A 20209-nucleotide genomic window follows, 5' to 3' on the forward strand; every position below is an offset into this window, starting at 1 on the left:
ATTGTGAAATTTGTTAACTTTGTGGCAGCAGTGCAAAGGTAAATATAGAAAATAAGTAAATTAATTACAGTAATAAATTAATTATCATCATTCCCTCAATCCTGAATGAGAAGTTGCAGAACCTGAGCCTCTGTGCCTCCCTCTGCAATTGGATCCTCGACTTCCTAACTGGAAAACCACAATCTTGCGGATTGGTGATAACATATCCTCCTCGCTGATGATCAACACTGGCGGTGTGTGCTTAGCCCACTGCTCTACTCTCTATATACACATGACTGTGTGGCTAGGCAGAGCTCAAATACCATCTATAAATTTGCTGACGGTACAACCATTGTTGGTAGGATCTCAGGTGGTGATGAGAGGGCATACAGGAGTGAGATATGCCAACTAGTGGAGTGGTGTCACAGCTACAACCTGGCGCTCAACTTCAGTAAGACGAAAGAGCTGATTGTGGACCAGGAAGGGTAAGACGAAGGAACACGTACCAATCCTCATAGGGGGATCAGAAGTGGAGAGAGTGAGCAGTTTCAAGTTCCTGGGTGTCAAGATCTCTTGAGGATCTAACCTGGTCCCAACATATCGATGTAGTTATAAAGGAGGCTATAAGGATCCCAACATATCGACGTAGTTGTAAAGGAAGTTATAAAGTTGCTACCATCAGGAAGAAGGTAAAGACGCCTTAAGTCCCACACTACCAGGTTCAGGAACAGTTATTATCATTCAACCATCAGGCTCCTGCAACAAGGTGGATAACTTCTCTCACCCCAACGCTGATGAATTCCACAACCTACAGACTCACTTTCAAATGAGACTCACTTTTTTTGGTATTATTTATTTAAATAATAATAATTATTATAATTATTATTATTATTACTGTATTTGCACAGATTGTTCTCCTTCACACATTTGATGTTTGTCAGTTTGTATAGTTTCCCACTGATTCAATTGTATGTCTTTGTTCTACTGTGAATAATGGCTGCAGGAAAATGAATCTCAAGGTGACATATAACATTCATTGCACAAGGGCCAAGGATGCTGCTGCCCATTATGAATATTTCTTTGCTGTTACCTTCAGAGGTACTGATTTGGGTCACTGTGTTTATAAAAATGAAATCCTTTATTCCAAGTGATTTGTTTTCTGGAACCTGCCTTTAATTTCCCCAAATGATGAGCTATACTGGATGCCAAATGCTATACATTTTCAGAGGTGATGATATATGGCAGACCTTACTATATTTTGCATTTCTAAAACCACTGCACAAAATAGTGTTGTGAATAGGATGGTTCGAATTTGTACAAGTCAACATTTTTCAGATCAACAGTGCCAGCTGCTGGAATTTGGCAGTATTGCCTCAATTTGGAAAATAGTTTGAAACATTTCTGGAATTAATGCATATGGTAAAAATAACTGAAGACAAACACAAAGACAAAAAAAAGAATGAGGACAATGTTCTAAATAAAAAATGATTGCCATAGCAATAAGAACAGAAAACAGTAAAACTGTTCGCAAGTTTATTTTTTAAACTTCATACCACTACGGACCTGAAATTAAAATAGAAAAGACTGGAAAATTCAAGCTGCATCTTTGAAATGAGAAACAACAGCTGTTTATAGAGTCATAGAAAATTACAGCACAGAAACAGGCCCTTCTACCCATCTAGTCCATGCTGAAACATTTAAACTGCCTACTCCCATCATCGGGGACTATAGCCCTCCGTACCCCTACCATCCATGTACCTACCCAAACTTCACTTAAACGTTGAAATCGAGCTGGTATTCACCACTTGTGCTGGCAGCTCATTCCACACTCTCATGACCCTCTGAGTGAAGAAGTTTCCTCTCATGTTCCCTTAAACTTTTCAGCTTTCACCCTTAACCCATGACTGGTTGTAGTCCTGCCGAACTTCAGCAGGAAAAGCCTGGTTGCATTTACCCTATCTATACCCCTCATAATTTTGTGTGGCCTCCGTCAGTCGTGGTCGACCATTGGTACTGCGCCTCTGGTAGTCACTGGGAGTGGCTTCACCAGGGCGCCAGCCAGGGCAGGGTTGATATGGAGATCCGTCTGTTGCCCATGCAGTGGGACCCCCCCGTCCATGCTGATGACAGGTCCGAAGGAACGATGAAAGTTGATACAGTTTGGTGCCAGCAGCATCGCAGGAGTTGCCATGCCGGTGCTGGGTACAGCAGTCAGCCGCCGTCGGGACTCCGACTCCGGATTTTTCCTCGGGGTTTACTCCCAAAGCCTTTCCCGTGAGCAGGTATAGCCTCACGGCAGCGGAGGTTTGAAATCGGAGTTTTCCCTCTCCTAGATGAGCTACCATCCGTGGTTAACGAACCCCATCTGCCCGGAGCAACTGGTTTTAAGGCGCCAGTGGCCCGCCTTTGCCCCTGCTCCTGTCAGTGAGAACAGCTCCGCCGGGCATAAGAACTGTGCCACACGTGAAGGCCAGGAGTTGGACTTGGTTGTCAGAGGCTGTTTGAGACGCACGCCATGAAGAGCATTTGTTTAGCAGTGGGAGCTCATCCCCACGACCACCCTTTGGCTGTGACTACCTTTGGTATTTGGTAATTTTGTATATCTCCATCAAATCTCCTCTCAATCTTCTATGTTCCAAGAAATAAAGTCCTAACCTATTCAATCTTTCCTTAAATTCAACTCCGCCAGACCCGGCAAAATCCTTGTAAATTTTCTCTGTACTCTTTCAACGTTATTTACCTTTCCTGTAGTGAGGAAAGAGCACACAATACTCCAAATTAGGCCTCCCCCGATGTCTTAAACAACTTCAACATAACATTCCATCTCCTGTACCCAATTCTTTAATTTACGAAGGCCAATATGCCAAGAGCTTTCTTTATGACCCCATCTGCCTGTGACACCACTTTCAATGAATTATGGACCATAATTCTACCACTCTCTTCAGTGCCCTACCATTCACTGCGTAAGACCTACCCTGGTTGGTCCTACCGAAGTGCAACACCTCCCACTTGTCTGCATTAAATTCCATCTGCCGTTTTTCAGTGCTGATGAAGGGTCCCGGCCCAAAACGTTGACTGTTTACTCTTTTCCATTGACGCTGCCTGGCCTGCTGAGTTCGTCCAGCATTTTGTGTGTGGTGCTTTGGATTTCCAGCATCTGCAGATTTTCTCCTGTTTGTGCCATTTCCATTTGTCCAGCTGGTCCAGATCCCACTGCAAGCTATGATAGCCTTCCTCGCTGTCCACTACACCTGCGATCTTAGACAGTGAGGAAGGCTATCACAGACATCCCACCCTGCAAAAACTCATTTCAGGGAGGTAGCACTGTCAATTTGTGAGAGACTCCTGGGAGAGGTGGGATGTCTGCAATAAAGTAGCTCTTTAGCAGCTAGCCAGCTAGTTTAAATAGCGTTAGCTATACTAATGAACGAATGACACCTGTTAAACTCACCTCAACATGTCTTTTACATTTTAACCCACCATGGGCAATAGAAAAGTCACTGTTGCAAACAGTACATTATATTTGACCCCTATTAGGCAGGGGTCTCTCTCTCTCTCTCTCTCTCTCTCACTCTCTCTTTCTCTCGCTCATGCTCTCTTTCTCTCTCTCGCTCTCTCTGTCTCTCTCGCTCACTCTCTCTCGCTCGCTCTCTCTTTCTATCGCTCTGTCTCTCTCTCGTGGTCTCTCTCTCTCTGTCTGTCTGTCTCTCTCTCGCTCTCACTCTCTCTCGCGCTCGCTCTAAAAAAAAAATCGATTTCCGGGATATTGTATATAATTTGCGGGCGTCAGGGAGCCACTATCAATATGTGGGAGACTCCCAGAACTTCCGGGAGAGGTGGGATGTCTTCTATTGTGGTTGAAGACCCTTTGCCAGAACTAGGAAAGAGAGGAAATGAGTACTTTTTTCCGTAATTGGAGGTTATGTGGGGCCAGATAAACAAGTATAATGAGGACAAAATGTTAAAAATAGAGAGCACGTGATGGAGAAGTAAGAAGCATTTAAATTTATTTTTAATACTGAAGCAAATCAACGTCAAATGAAAATGAGAAAGCAACATCAACTTGAAGTTCAAAAGATCAATGAGTAAAAAAATCTGAAAAATGCTACAAAGTGAACGCTTTCCATCCCTTGAGTCTGCTTGTGCCATTCAATTTGCTCATTTGCACTTCAAATCCTGTCATATTTCTTCACATAACAATAATTTATTTATCAGTCTTGAATGAAGCAATTGTCGCACCATTCACATATTTTTGTGGAGAGTGTTCCGATTTGCTACTTTCTGAATGGGAAAGGATTCCCTGCTTGAATAGTTTAGCTGCACAGGTATTAGCATAAAGGGCATGCTGAACAAACTAATTTGCAAAACAAAAAGATAGCAGGGAAAAAGAATTGGAATAAAAGGAAAACTCAAATGTTGAAACTCTGTCATGAAATTAACAATCGGGGGGGGGGGGGAAGAAATGTCTTAACCTGTTGCAATCTTGTCCTATTTTGCTATTCGAAGTTAGGTACTGTACATCAAAATATCTCTGAGGACTTATCCTGGGCTCAATGTATCGATATACAGTAGTTGCAAAGAAGGCATGACAGCAGCTATATTTCATTAGGAGTTTGAGAAGATTTGGTATGTCACCAAAGGCACTCTCAAATTTCTACAGATGTACAGATTCTAACTGGTTGCTTCACCATCTGGTATGGGGGGGGGGGGGAGAAGTGAAGTGAGCTACTGCACAGGATTGAAAGAAGCTGCAGAAGGTTGTGAACTTAGTTTGCTCCATCATGGCACTAGCCTCCGTAGTATCCTGGGCATCTCCAAGGAGCTTTGCCTCAAAAAGGCGGTGTTGATCATTAGGGACCCCTATCACCCATGTCATGCCTTGTTCTCATTGCTACCATGAGGAAGGAGGTACAGAAAAGCCTCAAGGCTCACACTCATTGATTCAGGAAACAATTTCTTCCCTCTGCCATCCAATTTCTGAAAGGACATTGAACCCATGAACACTACCTCACTAATTCACCATTTTTACGATGTTGTGTTGCAATGTTCTGCTGCCTTGAAAACAACAACTTTCATGAGATGCCGGTGATTTTAAATCTGATTCTGAATTATGCAATCAAGAGATTCTGCAGATGCTGAAAGTCCAGAGAAACACGTACAAAATGCTGGAGGAACTCAGCTCATCAGGCAGTATCAATGCAGAGGAATAAAGAGTCAACATTTTCGGCTAAGTCCCTTCATCAGGACCTTCATTGCTCTCCATTGATGTTAAATTTACTCTGGCATTTTGTGTGTTACTCAAAATTATGTAATGACTTTTAATCATAAAATTTCAGAAGCCTCATTTCAAATCAGTATACTTATCATTCCCTGGGTATTATGAATTCTAAAGGATGAGCGTTACGAGTTAAAATACTCAGAAAAGAATCGATGCTTTTCTATAAAAAAAACTGGAGCAAAATTCAAGAAATGATTACCGTGGGTGTTACTTTGACAGATTTCCCAGCGAGCAGTTTTCCCAATCATCTTTTTGATCTTGTGGCTTAGGGGAAAAAAAATGCAATCTTATCCTTACAATTAAAATAGTTTGCATTTGCAATAAGGAGGGATCTTAAAAATACTGACTGAGCCAGTACTTCCTATGAAATCCCTGACGTGCAATAACAGAACAATGAAATAAAAAATTTTGCAAAGGAATTTGGGTTGTGTGATGAAAGTTACAAATGGCAGCAAAATTAATCCATAAATCATCACTGCTCATAATATCCCCTTTTTCTGTGAGAGTATCAATCGCTTTTAATATATTATTTCTGTTCAAGGTAGCAGAATCCCACAGAAATATTTTAATACTATTTATCAGTTTTAATCCTACCCAATAGAAATATTTAAAATGATTGATTCCATTTCTAAAATACAGAGAAATTGTTTCTTGTGGAATCTCACATTAGGTGGAATGAAATGCTTTCCTTTTCACTTATGCAGCTTTCGTAGCTAAGTTTTCCATTTCAACTCTACACAACCTGTCCATTATTCTTCATCCATTTCTCTTTACCCTGGTTCCTATTCAAAGTTCTAAGTACCTTTACTATCAAAGTATGTTGGGAAAGGTTTCACCGCTAATGTAATGGTTTATTTTTCTGTAGCAGCAGTGTTTGGGTTATGGCTAGAGATAACGGGGGCTTTGGAATGTGCACCGTCCAATGAATGGAGTATTTTTTCTTGTTGTGTGCCTGAGACCGAGGTGATCTGAGTCTTTTGTTCGGCGGAAGATGAGGAAAGAAGACGCCTGAAAGAAGAGGTCGTAGACACCAGAAAGGAGTGGTCTTGGAGTGAGGGCCGGGTGTCGACAAAGCCCGGGGAAATCAATGGAGGACCAACAGAAGGGAAACCGTGAGCTCCAACTTGTGCACGTTAGACTGTTTCATTAAACTGGGCCCTTTTCTTTTTGTTTTACTTTACTGACCCTTTAGTCAAATTAAGAATTAAAAAGCTAAATAACTTAATTGCATATGGTGTACTGTCTGTTATTTTGTGGTACTGATCTGCAACGGGGTAACACATCGCGCAGCATCCACCCAAACAGGAGGTTTTACACCTCAATCTCATACGTTTGATGGGGCCAGAGATTGTCCTCCCTAGACTTACGCAGTCGACAGAACCTGAGGGTTATATATACATCATACGACATTGAGATTCAGCTCCTTACAGACAGCCACAAAACAAAGAAACCCAAATGAACCCACAAAAAAAGTCAAACACTCAATGTGCAGAGAAAAAAAACAAATCATGCAAACAATAAGCACACAGTAGCGTACTGAACTGAAATCCATAGAGAATCTGACCACAGACCCTTAGTTCAGTGCAGAACCAAGTAAATGATGCGGGGCAGTGAGGTGAACTGGTCCGACCCTCACCACAAGCCCTAACACGCTGACCTTTTCAGTCTGACATGGATTCTAAATTGTCATCCAAACACTGGGTCCAGTCGCTTCGATCTGCTCTGGGGCCTGGATCCCACCACCTCGATTTGGCCTGCACCCAACCTTTCCAATTCAGCCCAGCACTCAAGTCGATCAAACCTTGGGTCTTCCTCGCCCATTGCCTCACCTCAGTTCTGCCACATCCAAGTCCAAAGGGAAGTTACAGACCATTACTTGTGATGATCGTTTAACAGATAGGATGATTAATAAAGTATTTAGTTGTTTTCTTTGTTTTGTTAGCACCAGCCAGAAGTCTCTGAGATTCACCAGCACCATTTTAAACCAGACTAAACTTCACTAATCCTATTTCAATATATCTGAGAAGAGAAATGTATGTACCGTTAACCAAGTACCTGCTGTCAATATAACTTGCTCAGATCTATAATTACGCAAAAAGCAATTGAATACCCGGATTTTTTTCAGTTGATTGGAGACAGCAAGCATGGATTTTAAAGGTAAGTTCATCCCCCACAAATCTGACTGAATTTTTTGTGATGTTATTTCTATGAATTGTCTATAGCAGGGGTTCCCAACCTATTCTATGCCATGGACCAATGCCATTAAGCAAAGGGTCTGTGGACACCAGGCTGGGAGCCCCGGGTCTAAAGGAATTTTGATAAAGCATCTCACCAGAGATGACTCCCTAAAGCTGAACGTCATGAGACTGACAGTCTGTTAGTCACCTGATCAGGAAGCAGGTATAAAAACTGGCAGACTATGATGAGGTGGGCTGCTAAAAGCTACACTTAGTGGCCATTTTATTAGGTACCTCCTGCATCTAAAAAATGTGGCCAAAGAATGCATGTTCTTGGTCTTTTGCTGCTGTAGCTCATCCACTTCAGGGTTCAACATGTTGCACATTCAGAGATGCTCTTCTGCACATCACTGTTGTAACACACACAAAATGCTGGTGGAATGCAGCAGGCCAGGCAGCATCTATAGGGAGTAGCACTGTTGACGTTTCGGGCCGAGACCCTTCGTCAGGACTAACTGAAAGGAAAGATAGTGAGAGATTTAAAAGTAGGAGGGGGAGGGGGAAATGCAAAATGATAGGAGAAGACCGGAGGGGGTGAGGTGAAGCTGAGAGCTGGAAAGGTGATTGGCAAAAGGGATACAGAGCTGGAGAAGGGGAAGGATCATGGGTCGGGAGGCCTTGGGAGAAAGAAAGGGGGAGGGGAGCACCAGAGGGAGATGGATAGCAGGCAGAGTGATGGGCAGAGAGAGAAAAAAAACTAAATATATCAAGGATGGGGTAAGAAGGGGAGTAGGGGCATAAACGGAAGTTAGAGAAGTCAATGTTCATGCCATCAGGTTGGAGGCAACCCAGCCGGTATATAAGGTGTCGTTCCTCCAACCTGAGTGTGGCTTCACCTTGAAAATAAAGGAGGCCATGGATAGACATATCAGAATGGGAATGGGACGTGGAATTAAAAAGTGTGGCCACTGGAAGATCCTACTTTCTCTGGCGGACAGAGCGTAAGGTGTTCAGTGAAATGGTCTCCCAGTCTGTGTCGGCTCTCACAAATATATAAAAGGCCACACCGGGAGCACCGGCCCATCATCTGCAGATTTCCTCGTGTTTACTGTTGTAACACGTTGTTATGTGAGTTACGGTCAACCTTCTGTCAGCTTGAACCAATCCAGCCACTGTCCTTTGACCTCTCTCATTAACATAGCTTTTACGCCCACAAAAATGCCGTTCACTGGATTTTTTTTTGCTTTATTTTGTTTTTAGCATCATTCTCTGTGAATTCTAGAAATTGTTATGCATGAAAATCCGCATTAGAACAGCAGTATCTGAGATACTCAAATCAACCCTTCTTCCCCACTCTGACATTTGGTCTGAACAACAACTGGACCTTTTGACCATGCCTGCATGCTTTTATGCATTGAGTTGCTGCCACGTGATTGGCTGATTAGATATTTGCATCAATGAGCAGGTGTACAGGTGTATCTAATAAAGTGGCCACCGTTTGTACACTGGGGCTATAAATCCATCAGGAAGTTCATGTTCCTCTGCCTCAGTGATTCTATTTGGGAAAGGACACCATAATCAGAATTCAGAAGTAGAAACAATGCATGAATTCTCCTCGTGGAAATCAGAGACACTCTCATTGATACCTACTTTAGTTTAATCAGCAGAGCAAGATAAGTTTCCTGTATGCTATTGAGTTGGCTAATTTTGGATAACTAAGTGTACGATTCATTTCCATTAAAAATGTCAAAAAGATGTTTGTGGCTCTGTGATATACCTTAGAAACACAAATGCTTGAAAATAAACATTCAGTTCCTGTCAGATAGTCTAAGCACCTAATTTCACTTATGGAGAATGGCTCATTGAGTAAGGTACCACAGAGCTGGTATCTTCGGAGCAATAAACCAATACTGGCTTCGTGAAAAGTGGATTGCAGGTGGAATGAAGTAAACAAACTGAACGGTGAATATATTTATCAGTTCACTAGGCACTTTGATAACCAAAAGCAGTACATTTTATCCCTGAAGTAAATTTTTCAGGAAGTAATTTTTAAGAAGTACTTTAACCCTAATGCAAAAGTTTCAAAATATTAACTGAACTTACATAAATAAATAAATGAAAAAATATTCCTTTGTTCTCAGACCAAGTTTTTGATGTTTTCTTTGAAGCTTTCAAAGTAAAATTTATTCTTCAGAAAGTAAAACAACAATTCCTGCTGCTGCCTTTAAGGAGTTAGTACGTTCTCCCTGTAGCCATGTGGGTCACCTCCGGGTGCTCCGATTTCCTCCCACAGCCCAAAGACTTACCAGTTGGTAGGTTAATTGGTCATTGTAAATTATTCTGCAATTAGGTTAGGGTAAATCTGGGGTTGCTGGGCAATGTGGCTCCACGGGCCGGAAGGGGTTACGCCGCGCCATGCTTCAATAAGTAAATAAATCCCTTCCTCCAACCACCCTAAAGTTACGCCCTCTCATTATTGCCATTTCTGACCTTAAAAATAGGCATGCTATCTAACATCTATCACGTCACTTCTCATCCTCCTTCACTCCAAAGGGAAAAACCCTAGCTCACTCAACCTTTCCTCATGTTCTCTAGTCCAGGCAGCATCTTGGTAAATCTCCTCTGCACCCTCTCTAAAGTTTTCACATCCTTTCCGTAATGAGGTGATCAGAACTGAATACAATGCTCCAAACGTTGTCAGACCAGAGCTACAGCATATTACTCTGTGGCTCACGAACTCAACTAATGAAGGCCAACAAACCATACGCCTTCTTAACCACCCCATCAACTTGCCAGGCAACTTTGAGGAATCACTTGATATGGATCCCTCTGTTCCTCCACTTTGCTAAGGATCCTGCCATTAACCTTGAACTCTGCCTTCAAGCTGGATCTTCCAAAGTGAATCACTTTACTTTTTTTATGGATTGAACTCCGGCTGCCACTTCTCAGACCAGTTTGGTATCCTATCAATGTCCCATTTGTAAGATACAACCACCTTCTACACAATCCACGGCACCAACAACCTTTGTGTCATCTGCAAACTTACTAACACACCACTCTACTTTTTCATCTAAGTCATCTGTGAAAGTCACAAAGAGAAAGGGTCCCAGAACAGATCCCTGCAGAACACCGTGAGTCTCAGATCTTCTCCAGGCAGTAAACGCTCCATAAATCTACCTCCAGGCAGAACTCAAAAGGAACAGCAGAAAAGTGTAAACAACTGACATATCTGATTTATCTTTCACTGTTCAATATTCAGGTTATGTCAGTAACTGCTTTCTGTGAGGTTTTTTTTTCCTAGCATTAAGAACTATGAATTACTGGAGATTACCAGGGCTTGGTCAACACTGGAAGATTAGATTCTTTCATCTGCATTTGGAGCCAACCACCTGAATATAAGTGGAATTATCTTACACTTAATTCTTAAAATGCCACCAGAATTAAAAATGAATCAATTCTAAAATATATACATATAGATATACACACATGTGTGTATATATATATGTATGTATGTATGTATGTGTGTGTGCACATATATACACACACATATATAATATTTAATAATGAACATGTTAAATGAATAGTTTTTAATCCATTGTATGTGTTTGTTTTTATTTGTCCACTCTCCATTTCTACCTTATAATTAATGAATGCAATCTGGATTGGAAATGTTGAATAGAATCTCTGGATATTGACATTAAGATACCAAGTTTCAAAACACATTATTATCAAAGAATATATAAATTATACACCTGTAAATTTGACTGTATATAGGCAGACACAGAGCAAGAAACTTGAATAACTCAATTTTAAAAAAGACCAAAAACCACCACACAGAGAAAGAGAGAGAGAAAAAAAACACATTGTACAAACAACTATTTTTCATAGCGTGTCACACCAGACAGTCAGCCATTCTTGTCTGGCGCATGGTGTCAGGATTGGTCTCCTTTCAGACTAACCAGGTCACGGTATGAACGTTCCTGACTCAACCCTTGTTTTTTACGAGGCCGAGTGGCTAGCTCGGTACTCAACCCAGCACGGATGGAAAGCGTGCCCGGGGTTTGAAGACTTTGCTTCCGAAATCCGGCGCTGATGCCACTGCGCCACCAGTCGGCTACGTATAAACAACAGAAGCAAGCCAACAGCATCCCAAACCAGACTGAGTCCAGATCTGCTCCCGGAGCAGAGAGTGTGGGCCCAAGCCAAGCTTTGGTCTGCAGTTTTCACACCAGCTAGGCACAGCAGCCAGCTCAGTACACACCCCTGGTGCAGCAGAGAAAGGAATGAAATCAGCCCAACTCTCGCCTCTGTACTGACACTCAGGCTTTCAGTCTAACTGGGCTGGCATTTAAATTGACCAAACACCGAGTAGTGTCACATTCTAGGACCCGGATCCCGGCGCCTCCATACACTTATTTGCCCTCCATCCCACCAAATTGGCTCGGCACTTGGAGTGATCCAACCTCACACCCGGGTTAGGCGGACGGGCATTGAAACTCTTCCGCACAGACTCCTCTCTAAATCACTCACTCCGTCTCCGACAGTGATATGAACCCCATCTGCTGCTCGAACATGTTGCACCCGCAGTGCCCCAGCGTGGTTCATCCCCCGAAGCAACCTCGCCTCCGCCTGCGGCGACAGTTCACCACAATTTGCTTCATGTGGGATATCACAAGTAAAGTTTTTGGTCGATTTCTTGCCTTACGACTTACCAGTAAGCTGTCACACCGCTTCAGCAGTGCCATCTTAAACCGGAAATCTTAAGTTGGTGATCACGCAGTGACGGGATTTTTTAAAGAAGCCTTGGCACGGAGACAACATAGAACTGCGTGATGAAGGTAAAGAGTCCCCTGAGAAGCCATACCCCACATCCCCATCTCAGTGATGGTCAACGTCGTATCCAGTTGCCATTCACTGCTTGGTTGCTGCCTCAACACCTGCACCGAGCAATCTGCCAAAGTACGAAATGACTTCCGGAAACTAATTGTGTGATGCATGCCAAGCTCACTGGTCATCTATGCGTGGGGAAGGTCAGATACAATACTTACTCCCACGGCAGAATGTCTGACTTTATTCTTATGCAGATGTCATTAATTTTCAAAACTCCATCTCCTCAGTACTCTCAATGGAAATCACGCCCATTGTAAGTAAGAATTCCGTTCATTGTTTCCAAAATTCAAAGTAAAGTTTATTATCTGAGTACATATGTGACACCATATACAACACTGAGATTCTTTTTCCTGCAGGCATACTTAACAAATCTATAGAACAGTCACTGTAAAAAGGGTCAATGAAGAACAAACTGTGCAAATGAGAATAGCAATAAATAAAAAGAGCATGAAAAAACAAGATAGATAGATAGATACTTTATTCATCCCCATGGGGAAATTCAACTTTTTTTTTCCAATGTCCCATACACTTGTTGTAGCAAAACTAATTACATACAATACTTAACTCAGTAAAAAATATGATATGCATCTAAATCATTAATAATGCTTATTATTATATAATTATATTATATAATAATGCTAAAAAAGCATTAATAATAGCTTTTAAAAAGTTCTTAAGTCCTGGCGGTAGAATTGTAAAGCCTAATGGCATTGGGGAGTATTGACCTCTTCATCCTGTCTGAGGAGCATTGCATCGATAGTAACCTGTCGCTGAAACTGCTTCTCTGTCTCTGGATGGTGCTATGTAGAGGATGTTCAGAGTTATCCATAATTGACCGTAGCCTACTCAGTGCCCTTCGCTCAGCTACCGATGTTAAACTCTCCAGTACTTTGCCCACGACAGAGCCCGCCTTCCTTACCAGCTTATTAAGACGTGAGGCGTCCCTCTTCTTAATGCTTCCTCCCCAACACGCCACCACAAAGAAGAGGGCGCTCTCCACAACTGACCTATAGAACATCTTCAGCATCTCACTACAGACATTGAATGACGCCAACCTTCTTAGGAAGTACAGTCGACTCTGTGCCTTCCTGCACAAGGCATCTGTGTTGGCAGTCCAGTCTAGCTTCTCGTCTAACTGTACTCCCAGATACTTGTAGGTCTTAACCTGCTCCACACATTCTCCATTAATGATCACTGGCTCCATATGAGGCCTAGATCTCCTAAAGTCCACCACCATCTCCTTGGTCTTGGTGATATTGAGACGCAGGTAGTTTGAGTTGCACCATATCACAAAGTCCTGTATCAGTTTCCTATACTCCTCCTCCTGTCCATTCCTGACACATCCCACTATGGCCGTGTCATCAGCGAACTTCTGCACGTGGCAGGACTCCGAGTTATATTGGAAGTCTGATGTGTACAGGGTGAACAGGACCGGAGAGAGTACGGAAAGATAAAGAGTCCTTAAAGTGAGACCATTGGTAATGGGAACACCAGAAATAAAATTAGTGTAGTTATCCCCTTTTGTTCAAGAGCCTGATGTTTTAGGGGTTGTAACTGTACTTGAACCTGGTAGTGAGAGTCCTGAGGCTCTTGCACCTTCTACCCGATGGCAGCAGCTTGTAAAGAACATAGCCTGAGTGGTGGGGATCTTTGATGATTCTTTTCTACGGCAGCATTTCGTGTAAATCTGTTCAATGTTTGGGAGGGCTTTACCCGTGACAGACAGTGCCAAATCCACAACTTTAGTAGGATTTTCCACTCAAAGACATTGGTGTTCCCATACCAGGCTAGTCCACCACACATCTATAGAAGTGTGTCCTAGATCCTAATCTTCAGTCAAAAAAAAAGAATCAACAAATATCGATAAATGGCTGCCCATGGTGATTCTTCATTTCGTATAACTTCACTACTTTTGCATGGAAGGAACTGCATTTTTCTGTATCCTACTGTGAATAAAACTAACCAGCAGCCCACTTCCCACCAAGTAACCAGCATTTTTACTTCCAGTAAGAACAGCCGATGTTTCAAAACAATTTTTGCATGAACTCTCTCAGTTTTACTAAATATTACACACCCATTCTGTAGCTTCACTAATTTTATTTTTAACAGTATTGCATCATGAGTGAAACCTTCAAACTTCTGCACTTGAACACATCAAGTTGCCAACAGTATCCAACAAATCACTCAAAATGCATTCCTTCCCATTCACTAAAGACACATGAAATTAAGCTACAGGCCAGAGCTTCTTCAATTTCTTAAATACTGCATATTCACCACTCTTGGCTAAAAAGAAGGATTGTTGCATTTCCCATTATATAGTTACACATGCAACTTGTAAATTCATTTTAATGATATTAAGTTATTAACATTTTAGAAACAATCTAGAGACAACCTTGCATGCCTCAGTGACCCGGGGAACCGGAGTAAGGGCTTTAGGCTTTGGCTCTTGGTAGGGTCACCCATGCCAAACAGGTCAAAGGGTAGAGACCAGACTAAGAGTGCTCCACTGATCCTCCAGGTTCATGAGGGTTCAGCTCAGGGCTAACAACCCTGATTGGACAAACAGAACTGTTACAGAAATAGCAATATGTGTGCGACGGTTTTCTTCAGTCTCCACCCGGTTTAATGTGACTGACGGGTAATGAAAACTGAGAGGAAGCTACAGGCACGATGAAGGGTCTTCACTGCTGCCCCATGCCAGCAGGCATAATGGGCAGACAAATAAATATTGACAAAGTGACCTCAATGGGTTACTGTACTTCCACTCCAACTCCAGTTCCTTTATGGATTTGTCCTTGATCAAGTAACTTAGAACAGCGATTTCAAAGGCCCAATTTCCAAAACAATAGATGGCATGCTTGATGAACAGTCCAGCCCATTACAAACAACAGGATGGTGGGCCTCAACAATTTTGCTCATTGTGTGAGATACAAAATTTCAAGCCAAAGAAATTTTAAGTTTGAGTGCTTAGCTGCAGATTGTAACTATGACTAATTCATGCTTCTATTTCAAGAGAATCCACAATTAGAAGGATATAGAGTTTGTTTCTCATCCATTTTAGAACTAATATGGATGGGTTGAACAACAATTAGGCTGCTTGAAAAAAGACAACTAAACCCTTATCAGTATTACAATCCCTATACCTTAAAATTTTGGTCACAATGCATTTGAGCATGGATTGGATGTCTTTAATATGAATGGAGTTTTGGCCAGTGTAAGACAGATTTGCTCAAAGTTGTTTATGATGCTGGCAATTAATTTCCTTTACAATTAAAACCAGTTTAGAAAAGGGATGTGATTGTAATTCTTTAAACAGAGTAAGGATCCTTCAGATGGATTCTTTGAAACGGGTGGGTGTGATAGGAAAAAAATCAATATGCTTAAGTACTCTCTCTGAAATATAAGTAGTCCAGATGCCTGTCATCATCCTCTGAAATAAAGTACTCAGCTTGCAATTACGAAGTTGCTAAAGTGCTTTAAAAGCCAGTTGATGAGTGTCTGAAAGGACCTGCACAGAATTAATGACTTTTTTTTCATGTTCATCCCATGTTGATCCTCATCTTATACACTTCAATTAAACCAACTCTCAGTTTTCCAAAGAGAACAATAGTTTCTCCACAAAAATATCTTTGTTCCGTTCTAGAAATATCAGCCATAGTCAGAGAAGCATACCACATGGAAACTGTTTCTTTGATGCAGCAAAGCTGCTTCAGGTAACTGAAGTACATGAATCCTATTTCATTCTCCCATCAACTCCTGCCAGATTAAGCTCACCTTTACACTCAGGGCAATTTGAAATGGCCTGATAACACACACATTTTTTTGCTCTCTCTAACGCTATGGCAGTTGTGCATGCCTGACCATGGACCAACCTGCATTCACGATTGCATCAATTTCCAGCTTTGTGAGATCCTCCTGCAAGAGTGAAACCTTTTCATTCAGAATGTCATCCTTCTTGTAGTGTGTTGCTGGCTGCTTCAACTCTTCCTCTGCAAAAACAGAACAAAAATAGAAAGAAAACATGAATCACGAAAATCAGAATTTTCAACCATTTTTCAAGAGAAAGGCATAGCTGACAGAAACATCTAGAAAAGAGCCATTGCCTTGCTTTTCACAGAACATAGAACAATGGCCATCATGTACTGGATTTGCTGCCATGATGCCAGTCTAAACTAATCCCATCTGACAGCACGTAGTCAGTCTGTATCCATGCCTGGCAGGGGAGAGACCATGATCAGAAATGCAGTTCTCCCAGGACATGGATACCCATTGCACTTAGGGTGTGCAGACGCCCGCGATGTCCCCAAATATGGGAAACTCAACTGCAAAATTTGTGGTCGTGAGGGACCGCATTCACGCTCTATTCGGGCTCTTGAATAAGAGGGGATAACTACACTTAACTTCACTTGTCCCATCATTGATATGTTCCCACAACCAATAACTCTTTATCTCATTACCTCATGTTCTCGTTACTTATTTATATTAGCATTTGCAGTTTGTTTTGTTTTCTTTCTTTCGTTGATCCTGTTATAGCTACTTTTCTATAGATTTGCTGAGTATTCCTACAAGAAAATGAATACATGTACTTTTCCTTTTCCAATATTTTTATTAGTTTTACATAGATGAATACAGAGTACAAGAAAGTGTATATAAAAGGTCAAAAAAGATTTTTAAAAACTACCAATTACATTATATCTGTTCATAATAAATATCTCATTACCCCGTATTCATGTAAGTTAACTAATAGTTATATTGAAATACACTAATTTATTACAAAAAAAACTAACCCCTACCAAGACCAAAGCTGTTTATTAAGAAAAGAAGGTAAAATACCTTCTCATATAATAAAAATTAATAATAGCCAACATCTGAGTTTAAACAATGAATTGAAGGTTTTGAAAATAATTCAGAAAAAGTCCCACAATGTTTGAAAGTCTTGATGAGATTCAGAGATTGAACAACGAATCTTCTCTAAATCTAAACATGAAATAACGTCGCATAACCATTGAGCATGAGTAGGAGGAAAAACATCTTTTCATTTAAACAAAAGTGCCCTCCTAGCGATAAGAGAGCTAGAGGCCAAAATATGTAATCAGATGCCTTCAGCTTAATATCTTGTCCTGCAACAATACTGAACAGGGCCGTCCGAGGGTCAGGCTTAAAATAGACTTTAAAAAGTAAGGAAAAAGTTTGAAAAACTTCCTTCCAATATTTTTCAAGATGTGTACTTTGACAATAAAATTTAATTTGAACTTTGAACTTCAAAATGCCTCTTAAATATCTCTATTGTTTCCGCTTCTACCGCCTCCTCTGGTGTTCCAGATACCTACCATTCTTGGTGTAGAAAGTTTTGCCTCCTAAATCTTTAAACTTTCTTCCTCACACCTTTTTTTATGCCATGGACCCCTACATTAACTGAATGGTCTGTGGATCCCATGTTGGGAACCCCTACCTTAAACCTATGCCTTCAAATTTGACATTTTCACCCTGGGAAAAAGACTCTGACTATCTACATATCAATACCCCCATAGCTTTCTATATGTCTATCAGTTCTCTCCTCATCGTCCAATTCCCAGAGAAAATAATCCAAATTAATCCAACCTCTCCTTATAGTTAATACACTCCAATCCAGGAGACATTCTGGGGAATCTCTTTCGTACTCTCTCCAAAGCCTTCACATCCTTCCTATACTCCAAAGGTGGCCTAACCAATGTTTCATATTTCTGCAACAAGACTTTCCACCTTTTATACTCAATGTTACAAATGATAAAGGCAAATATTGATTCCCATTCCCTTTCTGACATGTTTGCCCATGGCCTCCTCTTCTGCCACGATGGGACCACCCTCAGGGTGGAGGAGCACCACCTTTTATTCCACCTGGGTAGCCTCTAACTTGATGGCAAGAATATCAATTACTCGTCCAGTTAAAAAAGTCCCTTCCCCTCCCCTCTTCTTCCAACACTCCAGTTGTTTACCTCTTCTCACCACCAATCACCTCCCACTGGGTACACCCCCCTTCCCTTTCTCATATGGTCCATTCTCCTCCTATCAAATTTCTTCATCTTTCCCATCCACCTGACTTTACCTATCACCTTCTAGCTATCCACCTTCTCCTTTATTCTGGCATCTTCCCCCTTCCTTTCCAGTCCTGAAGAACTCACGGCCCGAAATGTCAACTGTTTATTCATTTCCATGGATGCTGCCTGACCTGCTGAGTTCCTCCAGCATTTTGCGTGTGTTGCTTTGGATTTTCAGCATCTCAAAGGTTCAAAGATCCATTTATTATCAAAAGTATACAATTCTGAAATTCTTCTTCTCCGGGTAGCCATGAACCACGAAAGAAAAGAAAGGAAGCACGATCAAAAACCCCCAAATCCTCCCTCCCCGCACGAAAAAGTGAACGAAAACGGAACAGGCACATCAACACCCAAATCCTCATGTGCACAAAAAAAACGAGAAAGATCAGGCGAAAGACACAGAATACAAAAATATTATAAGACTGGAAAAAGTCTATAGTTCAAGTCTACATCCAAAACTTAGAAAACCTAGGCAGCAGGCTGTGAACCTCTCTGGGCAGCCTAGCAGAACGATCCTCAGTAATCAAAAAGCCAGCACTCACCCTCCACACTTGCCTCAATGCTTCAATCTCCCTCACCGCTTTAATCCGTGCACAATGAAGCATTAATCAGCAAAATAGAGTCAAACATTGGCTTGCGCCCCATCCCACAGCCTGCCCACCATAAGGTTTGTCTCTGCCTCTGTCTCCCAGATTCCTCTCAAAGGCACTAAGTGCTGAAGCACCCAAACAATCTCCAAACTTCCACATTTGCCTCAATGTCTCAATCTCCCTCATCACTTTAGTGAGCAAGCAATGAAAGCTATAATCGGCAGAACGGAGTCAAACATTGGCTCGAGCCCTGAGCTGTCCCGCTGCCTCTGCCTCCTGGAATCCCATCTGGCATTTCTCTACCTATCTCCAACTATCTATATCCCACTGTATTCTTTTAACAACCTGAAAATTTATCTGGCTCATTGAAAATAAAGTACAACTTTTGTATTTATTTGTCAGGTTCCTTCTTGCTGCCCCTTACATTACTGCCATTTAGGACAACAATGAAGGTCCTCCATCTCTGGCGGTGTTCAGGGCTTCCTTCATCGTGTCATTAGCTTACTCACGGTTTCCGCTACTGTCAGTCATGCAAGTCCCAGGAGGAGACTCAGGAATACCGCCTCACATACTGTTGCAGAAGTCTTCTTCATTGCTGTTTCCATAACAGTTTCGTTTGACCAGTCAAGGTTGTTATCCCTGAGCTGAAACCATACCCCAACCCACCCCTACCAAACTGCTCTTAGTCTGGCCTCTACCCTTTGACCTGTTTTGCATGGGTAACCCTACCAAAAGCCAAAGCGTAAAGCCCTGGCTCCAGCCAACACAGCGCTCTGGCTCACTGAGACAATGTCAAAGGTTGTGGTCTTCTTGAAGGTCATCAGGTTCCTAGTACCTCCCAAAATATTTTAAAGTCAGCGAAGTACTCCCCAAATTCAATAAACTAATTCCATCCTGCAAGGACCGTAACAGGGAAAACCCAAAGGACATGGGATGAACTGAATCACACTACACAAGTCTCACAACGCGTATCAGAGCCTAAGAGTTCAAAATAGTGAGAGATAGGAAATAAGCCATCCACCATGGTGTTTTGTCGTCTCCATAGGTAATGAGGATCCAGGAATCAGGTGCAGGTAAAATAAGGTGGTTGCTTGGTGGTTGATATGGACACGGTGGCCGAGAAGGCTTGTTTCTATGCTGTCCAACTCTATATCACTCTGCACTTACAAAGTGTGCAAAGGCTCACAAGTACTAGAGCACCTTCTCTAAACACCCATG

General features: G+C 41.8%; 1 protein-coding gene and 1 non-coding gene across 6 annotated transcripts in view; one reads left to right on the forward strand and one right to left on the reverse strand.

Moving 5' to 3' along the window:
- LOC140717629 (ADP-ribose glycohydrolase MACROD1-like) overlaps window positions 1-20209 on the reverse strand; it is a 221700-nt gene that overhangs the window by 180484 nt on the left and 21007 nt on the right. For all 5 annotated transcript variants that reach the window (XM_073031223.1, XM_073031222.1, XM_073031221.1 and 2 more), the window contains exon 3: window positions 16197-16313. In XM_073031223.1, the coding sequence (XP_072887324.1) occupies window positions 16197-16313 (117 nt within the window). The remainder of the gene's footprint in view (window positions 1-16196; window positions 16314-20209) is intronic.
- LOC140717882 (U1 spliceosomal RNA) lies at window positions 16530-16699 on the forward strand. The gene has a single exon (XR_012096631.1). It is a non-coding gene; the product is annotated as a U1 spliceosomal RNA (small nuclear RNA).

This window comes from Hemitrygon akajei, chromosome 28 (genome assembly GCF_048418815.1).
Source record: "Hemitrygon akajei chromosome 28, sHemAka1.3, whole genome shotgun sequence".
Classification (NCBI taxonomy): domain Eukaryota; kingdom Metazoa; phylum Chordata; class Chondrichthyes; order Myliobatiformes; family Dasyatidae; genus Hemitrygon; species Hemitrygon akajei.